Raw genomic sequence first — 18,232 nt, 5'->3', positions numbered from 1 at the left:
ATTATTGTAGGAACTACATAATACAATTTTTGCAGATTTGTTTAGCAGATTTAATCTACATCATTAGGTAAGCAATCCTAACCTAGATCTATAGCTATAACTTAAATCTAACATTGATTTTGACTCCAAATCAAGGTATCTAAAAGAAGAAAAGAAGGTATTTGACTTCAAAGTTAAAAAAGTAAATTTTAAGTTTTTGAACATTGATTTGGACTAGAATTTGAAAACTAATCACACTACCCACCTCGTAGTGTCCCGCCTCCCCCCCGAATAATAGGTGCGGCGGTTAGGCATAGGTTCCGTACGATCTAGTATAAGTGAACTAGATAAAACGAAATCTTTCAATCAGACCTATATTCGCATTTGAATAATACCAATCGAGATAGATTTTTCAGGGACTGACCTTTCTGGATACCGCTCATCCAGGATATGTCTGCCGACTTCACAATGCTCGTCGGGAGGCGGAGGTGAACAACAAGGACTCTCTCTCATAGCCGATATCCCGCCCTTCTTCACATGCTCCGTGACAACGGCGGTACCCCGAAACAAGGGGCCGGTCTTCGTCATGATGGGGTATCCCGATCCGTATGCCACAAAAATTTAGGGAAGCCTTTTTCTTAAAATATTTGGATTTATGAGGTTATGGGTCAACGTGATCTGGCCCTGATCTCGAATTTTGACCGTGTTGACCTGAGGTTGACTTTTTATTTATTATTGGAATTTGACTCCTATAGCTTTATTTGACTTTATTGAGTATGTTTTGGCTATATTTTGGATATTTGGAGGCTAGAAATAGAGGAAAAGACATTTTGGAAGGTTGAACTACTTCAGATAAAATAAGTATTGTAGCTAACCTCGACTTGAGGGAATTTTCTTAAATATGACATGTGTGCTACATGCTATATTTTTTGGGACTGGCGTATATACGAGGTGATGAACGTATATCCAGGTACCATGGTTTACTTATGTCCAAGATAGTTTCTTAAGCTCTTTTATGCATTGTTTGATTGCATGCCTCTACTTGTTGTGAATTCTATCTGTTGTATGACTATTTGACCATCTTATCTATGCTAGAATAATATTATAGACATCCTTCATAAGCTAGTTTAACATTATAGTTTTCATGAGCTTGCCTTAGTCGTACACTGTCTTTTTATATGCACCATGTTAGCATATAGACCTAGTTGTTAATTTCTTATTATACCAATGAGTCTATTTGGACAGGCAGATTTATGTTCCTGTGTTGAGACTTCTGTTTGAACGTGTTGATTCACATTCATATTATGAGATATTATTCGGGTGTATGGATTTATGTATCGATTGTGTGTTGATATGCTTCCGTCCCTCTAGAGTCACTGAGCACCAGAATCCCGCCGACAGTGTGCGCACAAAGTTTGAACACCCGAATTTGTGTCGGGCACATGAATTTGTATCGGTTTAATTAGAATCTTTATCATACATAAATATTATACTCTTGTTGATACATCCCTTGTGAATGTTATTTGATGCTTATTACTTTGTTATGTTATTTCAAAGTTCCGCACATGATACCTGAAGGAACATGAATCATTTCTCATCCTTTGACTGTGCTTAGTAGATATGTTATTTATTGTTGTTCCTTCTAGTATTTTTTATGATTATGAATACATAGGTTTATGAAAAGTGAATATTCTTGTTAAAACCTCGACACTATTTTATTTGGGTTAAATTTGATACTTACTGAGCACACGATAATTTTTACACATGCTATACTTCTATATATTTTTTTATAGATTTTGACCCCGAGTACGAGCGGGACTTAAGTTTGAGTTCAGTAGCTAATCGGTCGAGAGACTCGGGGAGAGATCCTTGTCTATTTACAGCACCTTGGAGTCACTTTCTTTCATCTATTACTGTTATTCTATTCAGACATTGATGTATTTTAGAGATTTATGTATTTGTTACTCTTAGCGGTCATGGCGTTATGACACCCGTTTCAAGGAGGTGTTCATGTTTGATTCCATATTTGTTATATCAAATTTAGACTTATTTTATGATAATTGCTCTATTCATGGATTATCTTAGCTTTTACATATGTTATATCTGGGTTTATTTGTGTTGGTTCACTTAACGGGTTAAGTGAGGTGTCATCACAATCATGGTGAAATTTGGGCAGTGACACAATTCCAACATGAATATAATTGCTTTGTCTCTTGAATCAAGTATGTATCTGCAAACCGTTAAAGTACAAAAATGATCAAGTTATTAACTACCTATTGAAGCTTTCACAAAGGTTATTCAACAGCATGTCGCATTTGCCATGTGGATTGAACAATGCTCTAGCCCATGATTAAAATGGCCTTTCAGGATGATCAAACCATTTTCTTCTATCTCTATCTTCTTGTTCAAGTTATGCACCCTCGTCTCCATAAACCCATTTTAGAGCTTGCCGTTTGGCTTTTCTTACCTTATCTATGGTGATTGTTTAATTGAGGCCATCCTTCACTGTTTGAATCAACCCACTGACACTTCAAGTTGGATCAATTCTAAAAATATTAAAATACTTCTTTACAATCCATTGAGGTGTTATATGGTGATTGTCAAGTACATTTAGACCTTTAATTTATGCTCTAGATTCAAAGATTAAATTTGAATTGTAGGATCAGTACTACTTACGCGACTTGCATAAACTCTAAGGGTCGTTTGTTATGAGGTATAAGAAGGTATATTGCTGGTATAAAAATTTAATATCATCTTAATACTTTATTTGGTTAGCAAATCTGGTATAAGTTATTTCGGGATTAAACTTAGTACCGGGATAACTTATACCTTGTAGAGGGTGGGGTAATTAGTGCCGGGATAACTTATACCTTCTTCTTAGAAATTATGCAATTGCCATTTTTAATATAACATACCAAACAGTGAATAAAAAACAATCTCAGAATAACTAATCACAACATAACATATCCCGGCATAAGCCGTATTCAAATCAAACGAACCCTAAATGGACACTCAACATCTTTCAACTCGCATACACTAATATATCTTTATTGGTCATGATTTGATTTGAACTTTAACTGCCTCCTATTCTTAGTCCCCCAATTCTTACAAGCCTCCTTAAATTCCTTAAAACTACAAACCTTATTCCTAGTTCTGAACTAGGATTATTCTGGTGTTTTTCTTAATCGAACTATTCATCTACGTTGCTCGGGCTCTCCAAAAGTGTTGTCGCACCCGTATCGGATCCTTCAAAAATGCACTAACTTTAGAGGATCTGACACGCACCCAACAATATATTTGAAGAGTCCAAGTAACATAACTACTCATATGTGGCCTCTTCCTCGTTTTCTGAATTAGTACCCCCTCCGGCAGGGCAGCTCAATGCACTAAGCTCCTGCTATGCACGGGGTCCGGGGAAGGGCCGAACCACAAGGGTCTATCGTACGCAGACTTACCCTGCATTTCTGCAAGAGATTGTTTCCACGGCTCGAACCCGTGACCTCCTGGTCACATGACAGCAACTTTACCAGTTACGCCAAAACTCCCCTTCTAATACCCCTCCGGCAATTCATCAAATTCTGCGTAATCTAAATCAACATCATTATTCATCATTTTCCTCTAGGTTATAGTCAGGATCACCGAATCATCCATCGTCTACCTCACCCTCCCTAGATTCTACTACAGTACTCTCAATCACCCCTTCTACATTGTCCCCTCCTTCATCGTCACTATTACTATGAGAATCTTCACAAAGGAATCGTCCAACAGTCATTCTGCTCAAAAGGTTCTGAAATTGTAACATTAAGACACTAATTTATAAAAACAGGAATAACACACAACAAAGCAAAATTAATACTCCCTCCGTCTCGATTAATGTGAAGGTCTTTGTTATATAAAGAAAGATTTTTGAAACTTACAGTATAAAATAAATCATAAAAGATTGTGTGACTAAAAGTAATCTAATTAAGTGTAAAAAGAGAGCTTTTAAGTTGAATTGTTATTAAGTATAAAAATATATCTTTTTTCTTTTAAACTGACTAAACAGAAAGAGTTTCACGTAAATTGGGACGGAGGAAGTAATAACTTAACAAAAAATATAAAAATTTAAGCGCAACGCTTAAAAAATAGTAATCCCCAAATGAATCCTTAAAAAATCCTAATACCCCAGCAACAATAAAAGATCCTAAGATCCAATAATAATAAAAAAACTCTAACAAATATTTTTTTTTTTAAATCTTGACCCACATCTCATTTATCAGTAAAAAATATAATGAAACAGCACATACAAATAATTATATCATAACCAGACAACAAAAATTATTTATTAAAGTACCTATTTTAGTTGAATATATTCGACTTTGTAGAGTTACAAAAGAAAAGGAAACAAATATGAAAATGAATATTTATTACTACTACAGAAGTATTAATTGGAAGAACATGTGTTGGATAATAGAGTTAATTACAATTTATATTTTATTAGAAAAAAACAAAACTATGTACTGAAAAGAAAATTATGAGATAGCATGTGCGTTGTGATCAGAAAATATAAGGACAAAATACTTTGGTCTTCAGTCTGAGAGAAGAAACAGGAGACAGCTAAAAAAAACTGCTGGCTGGGGAGCTTGTCTTTTTTTTTTTCTTTTTTTTTAAATTGCAGCCAATGAATTTTATTAGTTAAAAGAAAGTTAAAGCAATATTGGGCAACTTTATTCCGTAAAAATTTTAGGGGCATCCTATTTGGTTGCCCCGTTAAATTTATACCCATTTTTAAAAAATATTAATTAGTATCCAAAGTACAGATAACTTCAAGCATTTTGCTCCTCCTCCTCTTCTTAGTCGCAATTAAAACAAAGGTGACAATGTATTTACATGATGCTTGTGAGCAGGTTTTAAGGTGGTTTATGATATTTTACAATATTAAGCTATTGTGACACTCCTTTCTTTGCTATTATTTAGGGGGTTTTCTTCTTTTTCTTCTTCTTCTTTTCTTCTTCTTCTTCTTTGTTATATTTGTTGTTATTTTGACAAATTGATGATTGAGGTTTGTTCTTTGTGATATTTGTAGGTTATGTTTTAAATTTGAATTCATTTAGAGTAGATTTAGGTGTTGAATTGTGTGTTGAATTGTTGCAGTATGAGAACAAATTTCTATTTCTAGGCAATTTGAACTTCAGATCTATTTGACCTTGCATAAAAATATTGGTTGTACTTCAGACTTATTTGACCTTAAGAGTATTTTAAGTACAATTTTTTTATTTTATACCTATTTGACCTTAAGTGCATGAAAACATCTGTTGCACTTCAAACTTATTTGGCCTTAAGTATATCTTAAGTGCAACTTTGGCACTTTAGACTTAATTGGCCTTAAGTGCATCTTAAGTGCAACTTTGGCACTTTGTACTTCAGAGTAATTTTTTTTCTTTAACTTTAACCCTGATAAGTCTGAAATTAATCATAAAGTGACTAGACCTACAATTTTTTGTGCAAAATGATTACTTTAATGGTGATTTCAAAACTGGATAGCAAATGCCCCCTTTATTCCTCATCATATCCAGGGCCAAATATGCGCAAGACCATCACATAATGCGGGGGAAGTGCACAGTTAGCTACTAATTAGAGATGCATTTACTCTTTAGCCACTGTTTAAAATGTATTTACTCTTTAGCTAGTGTTTTAATAAACTTTTACTTGCCCGGACAAAAATACCCTTGTGCTAGACATGGTGTCCTTAACTTCATGAATATTGTATAAATATTAAGGACAAAGTGTCCTGAATTAGCACCTTCTGTTTTAAACTTTAGGACATCATGTCCTTAACTTAATATGTGCAGTGTAAATGTTAAGGATATGGTGTCATTAACCTCATGAGTGTTGTGTAAATATTAAGGACACAATGTCCTTAACTTCATGAGTGTTGTATAAATATTAAGGACAAAGTGTCATATATTTTCACCTTCTGTTATTAAACTTTAGGACATCATGTCCTTAACTTCATACGTGCAGTGTAAATATTAAGGACACGGTATCCTTAAATTCATGTATACAATGTAAATGTTAAGGACATAGTGTCCTTAACTTCATGAGTGTTATATAAATATTATAGATATGGTTCGCTTAATGTCCAGAAGTTAAGGACATTTCAGAAACGTTTGTCCTCAATATTAGATTCCTAATTCAATATTTCATGACATTTAGAAAATTATATTCTAACGTTTACTTGTTTCGCTTAATGTCCAGAAGTTAAGGACATTTCAGAAACTAAATTTGATTCTCGTTTAATCCCACAAAACAAACTCAAGTAAGGAATAGAGCTTCCCAATAACAGTAAAAACAAATCTCAGTAGCTAATTTGATTCAATTTTCACGAAATCAACAAAGCCCGGAAGATCGTCTTCTCCAAAATCGGCTTCGCAAATTTTCGACAAACCCTAGAAAATTAGATCACTAAATGGTCCAAATCTGTAGAATCAATTCATAAAGGTGTTTCCCAACAAATATTTTGAACCCCCAGTTGATTTCGAATATCCAAATTTTTAGAGAAGAAACGAGAACTAATTTAGTGCTGGAGAGAAGCGAAAGTTTTGAGATTTTGATAATGAAAAATGGTTTAAAAGAAAAGAGATGAAGGAAGGGTAAAAACATCTATTCATATTAATTATAACAAAGTAGTGACTATATATGCTCCGCATTGAAATTACTGGCTAAATACTAAATAGCATCTTAAAAACTGGCCACCCCACGCCATTTCCACACATAATGTCGGATTACTGGAGCCCAATATTTAACATCGCAGTTTTATTTTTCCGCCCCTAATGTATATATATTGAATATCTGGCGTGGGAGCTACGCCGATATGTTCAATGGAAAACCCAATTCTCTTTTCTGCCCCTAACGTTATTTTTTATTCTAATGTAGTATTATTGCAAGGACGACTTGATCTATTGATTTTCTGCGACATTTTGCTGTTTTGAGCGGTTCGCCAGAGTGGATTTTTTAATTTAGGGTTCCTAATTAATCTCTGAACTAGAAATCTCATGGATCACTGCTTTTCTAGTTAATTAGTTCTCGTTATTTCGATGATTTTTTCCCATAAAGTTTGTCAGAGTTTGAAGTATCGTTGTCTATGTTCTAACATGGTATTAAAATTAGATATAGCAAATAATTAAAACACATGAAAATCTTCAAAGAAATGTATTCTAAGCAAATACTCTCTCCGATCCAAAATAAATGTTGGTGCTAAATCAATTTGGTTCAAAATAGGTGTGACTTATGAAACCAAGAAGACATTAAAAACCTTTTTTTTAATATACTCTTATTCCAATAAATGAGCTAAAAAGTCCAAAAGAATTTAAAGGATAATTTGAGGAGATAGAAGAATATCTTAGTCAAATAACATTTATAATTAATGTTATTAAATGGTTTTATGTCAAATTAAACCTTAGCCACTTAACTAAGCTCTAATAAGCTACAATTATGCGAGCGTGAAAGGGAAAAGGAAAATCCAAATAGTGCATATACACCTAATACCCTAGTTAATAAACCGGAAAAGCCCTGGTTTCTTCCTTCAACTGCAAGGAAACAAAACAAACAAAAAAAAAAGAAAGGAAACTTCCTTTAACTGCCAACATTTACTGCATACTGCAGACCAGAACATGCAATAAAACCAAATGAAATCTGCTGCTTGTGGCGTTATCGTGTCTACCTAAATCTGTGTCCCGTGACTACGCGATTCCTTTCTTGCAATCTGTATACGGGTGAAATCGGATCCATAAGCCGGCCCGGTTCCCGATAAAATAAATCGAGTAAGGAACACGATGATAAGGAACCGGAATCGAGGTAAGGGACTCATCGAGTCAGGCACCGGGAGCACGACGCCTGCCCTCAAGTATTTCGAGGTCATGACCCCGGGATCGGTCCAAATCCCAAAATGACTTCGGAGAGCATTATTGGGCAATCGAACACGATTAACGGAAGGCCGTAATATCCGTGACCAACTGGGTATCATGCACGGATTTCAGCACGTACCCACGGGAATCCAGTAATCAGTTAAACGAGAGATTTTTACCTTTTATAGAATTGTACTTAGGGTAAAACTCCCATACTATATAAAGGAGAGTGTGATTATTCATTGAACATATTGTAATACGCATCCCAAAGCAATATACTATTATTTTTCTATTATTCATAGCTCTTACGTTGTTGATTAGTGTTTCGTTATTATAAGCTCAGGATCGAAAACGGATACCTTGTTGAGGCTTCCCTCGAGTCCAGAATCATCCCCCCTTATTTTCAAGCGGTTTGATAATTACATCTCTTGCTTGTTTATTCTAGCAATCTTTACCGTTTGTATTGAATAAATCCACGTATCCTTAAAACCACTTACAAATTTAATTGTTATCCATTTTTTAAAGTAAACAGTTTGGCTCCCACCGTGGGGCTAAGGATAATAGTGGCAATTTGATACAAATTTTCATAACGCACCCTATTTTACACTTGTGCTTTGAAGTGTATTTAATTTCAAGTCAAAGTTCAAAATGTCGAACTCCCAATCTGCCCCTCTAAACGTAGATACTGAGTCCGGTCATCATGGCGAGAACAATGATATGGTACCCAGTAACGAGGTGCCCCCTGTCAATCCCAACGGAGTTCCGGCCGTAGACCCAATCGACGCTAACTCACATGTGGCCATCAATGCGAATTTGCCTATCGATCCTGAGAACAGCGTTCGCGGGAAAGTCCGATCGGTAGCCCAAAATACACACGATGGTAAAAGAGATGGGATCAACTTACGAGTGATCTTCGAAATTCTACAGGCTCAACAGGCAGCGATAGCCCAGCTGCAGAACCAGAGTCGCGCCCCCAGCAAGGTTGAGCCCGAGCCGCCCCAGGAAATCGCACGTAGAAACGAACCAGTCACGGAGAGGCCGAGTGATGCTGAACCCGGGACTAACCCCGAGATCATAAAAATGCTCGAGGAACTGACAAAACGGGTAGAATCGGGAGAAAAGAAAATCGAAACCAATGACAAAAAGGTGGAAACCTACAATTCCAGGGTCGACCAAATCCTAGGAGCACCACCGATATTGAAGGTCCTGGGTTCCAAGAAGTTTGTTCAAAAACCTTTTCCTCGAAGCGCAGCTCCGAAGCTAATCCCGAAGAAGTTTCGAATGCCCGAGATTCCTAAGTACAATAAAACAACCGACCCAAATGAGCATGTGACCTCCTACACGTGCATCATCAAAGGGAACGACTTATAGGATGATGATATCGAGTCTGTCCTGCTGAAATAATTCGGGGAAACTTTGTTGAAGGGAGCTATGATATGGTATCACAACTTACCCCATAATTCTATTGACTCGTTTGCAATGCTTGCAGACTCCTTCTTGAAAGTACACACCGGGACCATCAAGGTAGAGACCAGGAAGTCTGACCTTTTCAAAGTGAAACAGAGAGATAATGAGATGCTCAAGGAATTCGTGTCTCGGTTTCAAATGGAACGAATGGACCTGCCTCCGGTCGCGGATGATTGGGCCATTTAGGCCTTCACCCAAGGACTCAATACTCGAAGCTCATTGGCTTCACAGTAGTTGAAGCAAAATCTTGTAGAATATCCAATTGTAACTTGGGCTAACGTACATAACCGGTATCAATCAAAAATTAGGGTCGTAGATGATCAGCTTGGGGCCATTTCCGGGTCCATTTATCCCGTCAGAGCTATCGACAAACCCAAGAGAGACATTGCTCATGAACCGAGATCAAATAGGGATTGGTATCAACCATACAATGGGGACCGAATAGGTAAAGGGTCTGGACGAAACCCTGTGAGAAGTGAAAGGAGAAGCGATCGAGGTCAAAATAATCGGGGACTCATGAGCAAAAGCAGTTTCGACAGGCCCATCGGGCCTAAGGAAGCGCCAAAGTTATCGGAGTACAACTTCAACGTCGATGCTAATGCCATCGTATCTGCCATCGAACACATCAAAAACACTAAGTGGCCTCGACCTCTACAGTCCGATCCAACCCAAAGGGACTCCAACCTAATATGTAGGTATCACGGCACTCATGGCCACGGAACAGAAGATTGCTGACAATTGAGAGAGGAAGTAGCCCGGTTATTCAACAGAGAACATCTCCGAGAGTTTCTAAGCAATCGAACCAAAAACCATTTCAGGAATAGGGGACTCTAATAAGCAGATCGAGCAGGAGGAACCTCAGCACGTCATTAACATGATCTTCGGTGGTGTCGACGTCCCCCAGGGGCCGATGTTAAAGCGCACCAAAGTGTCCATCACTAGAGAAAAACAGACTCGAGATTACGTTCCAGAAGGAACCTTATCTTTCAACGACGAGAACGCTAAAGGCATCATGTAGCCACACAACGATGAACTGGTAATATCTGTACTCATAAATAAATCTCGAGTTAAGCGTGTGTTAATTGATCCAGGTAACCCGACCAATATCATCAGATCGAAAGTTGTAGAGCAGCTGGGTCTACGAGAACAAATTGTGCCTGCTGTCCGAGTTATAAACGGATTCAACATGGCATGTGAGACCACTAAAAGAGAGATAACACTACCAGTGAACACCACCGGAACTATTCAGGAAGCAAATTTCTATGTGATCGAAGGAGATATGAGATACAACGCTCTGTTCGGGAGGCCGTGGATTCACAACATGAGAGAAGTGCCCTCGACAATGCACCAGGTGTTGAAATTCCCAATGCCAGGAGGGATTAAAACAATTTACAGAGAACAACCGGTCACAAAGGAGATTTTTGCGTTCGACGAGATGGTCCCGATATCCGCACCTTCGACGCCAAAGGATCCGAGTTCGGTCGCCAAGGTAGAAACCAAATAGCAATCACCGACACCGGCTCCGACCGAACCGGAGAAGCAGAGGAAGGGTGAGGACAATGACTATGTAGTTCCCAGGTTCTTCATAGTCCCCGATATTCCGACGCCACCAAATCAACGGTCGAAGAACTAGAGCAAGTCATATTGGTCGAGCACCTGCCCGATCGTAAGGTATACCTGGGCACGGGGTTAAATCCCGAGCTCAGAAAAAAACTCATTAAATTCCTTATGGATAACATAGATTCTTTCTCTTGGTCCCACCTCGACATGACAGGGATATCGCCGGAAATAACTACTCATAAGCTGAGCCTGGATCCAAAGTTTCACCCGGTCAAACAGAAAAGGAGGCCTCAGCCCGAAGTCAAGCATGCATTCATCAAACACGAGGTATCAAAACTTCTTAAAATAGGGTCCATTCGGGAGGTTAAATACCCGGATTTGTTAGCAAACATAGTGGTAGTCCCTAAAAAAGGGAATAAATTAAGAATGTGTATAGATTACAAAGACTTGAATAAGGCATGCCCCAAGGACTCTTTCCCTTTGCCCAACATCGATCGCATGATCGATGCGACGGCCGACCATGAGATCCTCAGTTTTCTCGATGCCTATTCCGGGTACAACCAAATTCGGATGGACCCGAGCGATCAGGAAACAATGTCGTTCATCACTAAGTACATCACCTACTACTATAATGTGATGCCATTTGGACTAAAAAATACCGGTGCCACTTACCAATGCCTAGTAAATCGGATGTTCGAATAACAAATAGGAAAATCAATGGAGGTTTACATTGACAATATGTTAGTTAAGTCCTTGCGAGCAGAGGACCATTTGAAGTATTTGCAGGAAACCTTCAACATATTGAAGAAATACAATATGAAGCTGAACCTGGAGAAATGCGCATTCGGAGTCGGGTCCGGGAAATTTCTCAGATTCATGGTGTCTAACCGGGGAATCGAGATCAACCCCGAGAAAATCAAGACCATAGAGGACATTACCGTGGTGGACAATGTCAAGGCCGTTCAAAGGTTAACCAAGAGCGTAGCTGCTTTGGGCCGATTCATTTTAAGGTCCTCTGACAAGAGCCAGCGGTTATTCTCGTTATTGAAGAAGAAGAAGAATTTCTCATGGACCTCGGAGTGTCAACAAGCCTTGAAAGAACTTAAGCGGTACCTTTCGAGCCGGCCTTTACTTCATACTCCAAAGGTAGATAAATAGTTGTACCTGTACTTAGTAGTATCCGAGATAACGGTAAGTGGATTTCTAGTCCGGGAAGAAGAAGATACGCAATTTCCTATCTACTATGTTAGCAGGACTCTAGGCGAGGCCGAAACTAGGTATCCTCACCTGAAAAAATTGGCGCTCGCTTTGCTAAGCGCCTCTAGGAAGTTAAAACCGTATTTTCAATGCCATCCCATATGTGTCGTGACTACTTACCCGTTGAGGAACATAATTCATAAGCCCGAACTCTCGGGACGATTGGCCAAATGGGCCGTGGAAATCAACGGGTACGATATCGAATATCGACCCCGAACCACCATCAAATCTCAAATTTTGGCAGACTTCGTGGCCGACTTCACGCCAACACTAATACCCGAGGTTGAGAATGAATTGTTGTTGAACTCGGGGACCTCCTCCGAAATTTGGACCCTCTTTACGGATGGTGTCTCGAATGAAAAGGGGTCCAGCCTAGGCATCGTGTTGAAGCCACTGACGGGTAATGTAGTTAGGCAATCTATTAGAACTGTAAAATTGAATAACAACGAGGCCGAGTATGAGGCCATGATTACAGGTCTCGAACTGGCTAAAAGCATGGGGGCTGAGGTGATTGAAGCTAAGTGTGATTCCCTCCTTATGGTGAACCAAGTCAATGGAACATTCGAAGTCAAAGAGGAACGAATGCGAAGGTACTTGGATAAACTACATGTGATGTTACATCGATTCAAGGAATGGACTTTGCAACATGTACCTCAAGATCAAAACAACGAAGACGATGCTCTTGACAACTTAGGATCGTCGGTTGATGACGATAAATTTAACTCGGGAACAGTCGTACAACTCATGAAATCGGTAGTGGAAGAAGGCCATGCCGAGATAAACTCGACAAGCTTAACCTGGGACTGGAGAAACAAGTATATAGATTATCTAAAGACTGGAAACTGCCCTAAGATCCTAAAGAATCGATAGCTCTGCACACGAAGGTGGCTAGGTTCAGCTTGTCCGAAGACAACACCCTATTCAGGAGAACATTCGATGGCCCACTAGCCATATGTCTGATACCGGGAGATACCGAGTATATTTTGAGGGAAGTTCACGAAGGCACCTGCGGGAATCATTCAGGTGCCAAATCGTTAGTTCGTAAGATACTCAGAGCCAGATACTACTGGATCGACATGGAAAAAGACGCAAAGGAGTTCGTGCAAAAATACGGCGGATGTCAGAGACATGCACCGATGATTCATCTACCCGGGGAGCTGCTACATTCGGTCCTGTCACCATGGCCATTCATGAAATGGGGAATGGACATCGTTGGCCCCATGCCATGGGCACCCGGTAAGGCTCAATTTATATTATTTATGACAGACTATTTTTCTAAATGGGTGGAAGCCCAGACATTTGAGAAAGTCAGGGAGAAAGAAGTTATTGACTTTATTTGGGACTACATAATATGCCGCTTCAGAATGCTGGCCGAGATCATGTGCGACAGTGGGAAGCAGTTCATCGGCAGTAAAGTGAGTAAATTTTTCGAGGACCATAAGATCAAAAGGATCCTATCGACACCCTACCACCCTAGTGGGAACGGGCAGGCAGAGTCTACGAACAAAACCATAGTCCAAAATCTTAAGAAGAGGTTGGCTGACGCCAAAGGGAAATGGAAAGAAATTTTGCCTGAAGTCCTATGGGCATATCGAACGACCTCAAAATCTAGTACCGGGGCCATCCCGTTCTTGTTGGTCTATGGTGCCGAAGCGCTAATACCGGTCGAAGTAGGGGAATCGAGTCTCAGGTTCCTATACATGATCGAAGAGTCAAACGATGAGGCCATGAGAACGAGCCTGGAACTGTTGGACAAGAGGCGCGAGGCCGCCCTCGTCCGGCTGGCCGCCCAAAAACAACGGATCGAAAGGTATTACCACCGGAGAGCCCACTTCAATATCAGGGACTTGATGTTAAGAAAAGTGACACTAAACACCTGGAACCCGAACGAAGGCAAGCTAGGACCGAATTGGGAAGGTCCATATCTAATTATCGAGATCACTGGCAAAGCATCATACAAACTTGAAGCAGGGAACGGTGAGCGACTACCGATTAACTGGAACGTGACCCACTTAAAACGGTACTACTGCTAAGGTACGACCCCATTCATTCTTTTTCTTTACATATATTACAAATTGAACTAACACTTGCAGGCAACGGCCAAAGAATGATGCAGTTATTAGGACTGAAAGTACGCGTTGCACTCTTTTTTCCTTGAACCGGTTTTGTCCCAAATGGGTTTTTCGGTAAGGTTTTTAACGAGGCAACAGTAGATCGTGCTAACTTAGAATTGAAGACCGGCTATGAACCAGAGTCAAGGATCACATCAACAGTATCCGATCCCTCTCTACGATCGGCCTCGAATATTGGGGGCCATCACCCTCGCATAATGATTTTTGCAAGGAAGGAAACTTTGTACTCAACAGTCCGGGCTTAGTGGATAGGATTTATTGTAAGGGCCAAACGGTCAAATAAACCGTGCCCACATAGACCACTTAAGCCATAACACGAAGCTTGTACACATTCACAATTTTGTATGTTGCGCGCAGAAATGAAGGAAAGTTCCTACCTTGTAGATACATATTTTATCTCTTAAAAACTACTACATTTTGTTCTTTAAGGACATCGGGGCCAAGGGCCACCTCTGTCCAGATCCAAAAGATCAATCCCACTCGGGGACTGTCGTCCAAGGAAAACTCAGGTGGATCGGGCTGTCAAAGCCCGGAGGCACAAAAAACTATTAGGTAGTGCCCAAAATTTAAAAGCTGCGGCCTCCCCCACCCCGGGACGGTCGTCCTGGGCAAGCCCGGGCGGCTCGGGCATTGAAGCCCGGGGTAATAAGCCTATTGGGCAATACCCGAACTTAAAAGGCTATGGCCATCCTAGAAAAGGCTCGGAGACGTTCGAAACCCGTAACCAAAACATAAGGCCTTCAAAATTTCCAAACCGGTTCAAAGGCTACCCTCGGCAAAATTATAATCTAAAAACTTCTAAGTAAGCACTTTGGGGAAAGTTTTCGGTCATACCAAGCCCCCAAGATTTCTAAACAAAATCACATAGAGAATAAGCCTTGTTCGAACCTCCAACAAGACCTTATTACTACGTGCTAAGACATTTGAAATCTTTGCAATCGTAAAGAAAAAGCCAAAAGAAACAAACTTGAAAACTGCCAAAGGGAAAAAAGAAGAGACTTATATATATATATATATAAAGATTTTTACAAAGGCCAAACGGCCTCAACAAAATATACAAAAATACAAAAACAAAGAAAAATCTACAAGGCGCCTAAGCCTAATCTTCGCCGGAGCCCGCCTCGTCACCGGGACCGTCGGGGTCTTCTCCGCCCTCGAATATGCCAGAACCCTCAAATACTTCCTCGTCCTCGGGTTATGCTAACTTCTTGGCCTTAGCCTCGAGCCTCTTAACGTTTTTGATCTCGGTCGATAAGTCGAAACCCCGGGCATGAACTTCCTTGAGAGCCTCCCTTTGGGACTCGCACTTCACGTAATCAGCAATAACTTTCAGGCGGTCCTGGGCTGCCTCAGCGTCAGCTTTGTATTGGGCCACCATCTCTTTAGCATCGGCCCTGGTTATTTCCGCCACTGACTTGGCTGCTTTAAGCTCTTCGGCAAGGGTATCCCGTTCAGCAACGACCGAGCCTAGTTGAGACTGAAGGTTTTCGATTTTTTGGGACCGGGCCTCAGTTTTCTCCATCGCAGCTCGAAGTTGGACTTCCGCCGAGGCCAGGTTCTCCCGAGCAGTCTCATTTTCCGAAGCCAATTGGTCCATTTTGCACTTCCACTCCTCGACCATGGCCTTGACCTCGTCCATCTCGGTTCGAAGCTGGTCGACCCGATCAACCTTCTGCTGGACCTGCGGGTTTTGACCGTTAGTCGCTATGCATAACTTGCCATCACTAACTTCAAAGATCTTTACCTGTTCCATTAGGTCGGCATGTTCTTTCTGAGTCGTGTCCAACTCAGCCTGGAGATTCTTGACTTCCCCTTCACGTTGCTCGCTGAGAAGATTATACATATTCCTCTTCTTAGTAATCTCTTTGACCTCGGCCTCGAGTTGGCTAAGATCATCCCGGTACCGGAGAAAGGTTTCATAATGGAGCATCGAGGCCTGCAAAATGTGAAAAAAAGAAGGCATTAGAGTCATCAAAAACCCGAATTTGAAGATAAAAGAGTGTGATAACACCTTACCCGGTTCAGCGTCTGTTGTGCTTCGTTGAACAAGCATGGAGCATCCACCTCATTTATTTTTGCTTGGTCTTCTTCATTTACTAGGCACCGGAGGTAGCTAGCTACCCCGACAGGGGAGAAAAGAACTAGGGCATCCTTTGGGATGGTGATAACAACTGATCGCTTCCAGCCAGGATCTGTACTCGGAGCGGGGAACCGGTTGATCAACCTCGGGTACGAGTTCGGCCCACCGACCTCCGAGGATGGACTTTTCCTCCGCACCTCTAAGTCACCCAACCCGGTAAAGTCTTACAAGGCTATTGATTCAACACCATCAAAGAAGCATCGGAGGGGATCGTCCGCTCCATGAATCCATTCATTGGATCGCTCCTTCGTTGCCCGGGATTCATTAAACATAGAATTTGTGAACGAGGGCAATCCTAAAATATCTATAACACCAGGCAGAGCAGAGCCGACGTCTCGAGAGATCTCGGTCCTCACTTCGGCACCAGCCTCATGAACTTGAGGGGATTAGCCTCTGTCGTTTCCCCCTCGGCTGCCATCCGTTCCTCGGGGACAGATGGCTTCTGGGCCACAAAGAGCTCGTCCTCCTCAGGCTCGTCCCTGAGATGGAAGAGTGAGTCCAAGCCAGGCACTCGGGAGCTGGAATGTCACGACCCAAAATCCAAACCGTCATGATGGCACCTAACCCAACCCGCTAGGTAAGCTAATTAACAAAATAACATAATATAATAACACTGATGTGAATCAACGATGAGATAGCTGAATTTTATACAACTCCATAAAGACTGGTAGTATAAATCATGAGCTTTTAAAATTTAGAATTTACAATGTTGTTCTGAAATAAAGTACATCATCTGTTTGAACTATAAAGGAACATATTAAAATTCTAAAGCTACCAAGATCAAGTGGCAGCTATGACCGGAATGCAGGTACATCTTCAGATCCAACTCCCACCATGCACAGCAACATCAGTATCTAACATCTACACGCAAGGTGCAGAAGTGTAGTATGAGTACAACCGACCCCATGTACTCAATAAGTAACAAACCTAACCTTAGGTTGAAAGTAGTGACGAGTTGGGACAAGGGTCAGAGTCCAACTCCAATAACCAACAACAGCATAACAATAATAATAAAATGGTACGTGAAAATAACTCAGAGGTAAGATGCTCAACTAGTTCAAAGTTACGGAAAAATAGGCATGCTTTTCAAGTATTACAGTAAATCCCAAATCCTTCACCGAAAATATGACGAGCGCAAAACTGACACTTAAATTATGCTCGCTAGTCAAAGATAGTATAGTATAATATCGTATCCACATGGATTGGAGTTAAACAGTATTTTCATAGTTTTTAGCTTGATTGTTATCCAGAAGAATCAACAATCGAGATTTATATGATTAATAACTAAAATTAACTAAGAAATCTAAAGATATTGACTAATGACAATTGAAACAAGTATAAGAAAGGAAGTTATCAGTGGGAGAAAATAGGGATTGATAGGATAGGTATAAGATAATTGTTGGGATCTAACTCTAGACAATGCACTTCAAATGTTCAAGTGAGTCTTTTGAATTCACTCAATTATTAGTTCAAACGTTTAGCTAAAACTCCTCTTTCGATTAAGTCTTAACCTCACGAGATGAACCAATTTAAGCATGTGAAGATATGCATGAACGCGCGGTGGATTGGTCTTTAGGAAAATCTCTTTCGATTATTCTCCTAACTAGGTTTAATCAATGATTCAACTAGCCTCTTTCGATTACTTAGAAGAATTAATGAACTCAACTAACAATATAATGCAAAGATATCACAAGTTATGCCTCTCTTGATAACATGAGCAAGTGAATATAGATACAACAATTAAATCATCCAAAATGCTTCAATACATAAAACTAGAGTTATAATCCACAAACAAACCTCAATACACCATA

General features: G+C 40.2%; 1 protein-coding gene across 1 annotated transcript in view; it reads right to left on the bottom strand.

Annotated features, from left to right (window-relative positions):
* Positions 1-3,622: 3,622 nt before the first annotated feature.
* LOC138910520 (uncharacterized) overlaps positions 3,623-18,232 on the bottom strand; it is a 53,506-nt gene continuing 38,896 nt past the window's right edge. The window contains exons 2-4 of the mRNA XM_070201765.1: positions 15,558-16,217; positions 7,521-7,547; positions 3,623-3,766 (exon numbers count right to left, since the gene is read on the bottom strand). Coding sequence (XP_070057866.1) covers positions 3,623-3,766; positions 7,521-7,547; positions 15,558-16,217 — 831 coding nt within the window. The remainder of the gene's footprint in view (positions 3,767-7,520; positions 7,548-15,557; positions 16,218-18,232) is intronic.

This window comes from Nicotiana tomentosiformis, chromosome 1 (genome assembly GCF_000390325.3).
Source record: "Nicotiana tomentosiformis chromosome 1, ASM39032v3, whole genome shotgun sequence".
Taxonomy (NCBI): domain Eukaryota; kingdom Viridiplantae; phylum Streptophyta; class Magnoliopsida; order Solanales; family Solanaceae; genus Nicotiana; species Nicotiana tomentosiformis.
The sequence above is the reverse complement of the archived record's forward strand: the minus strand, read 5'-3'. Positions and strand labels throughout refer to the sequence as shown.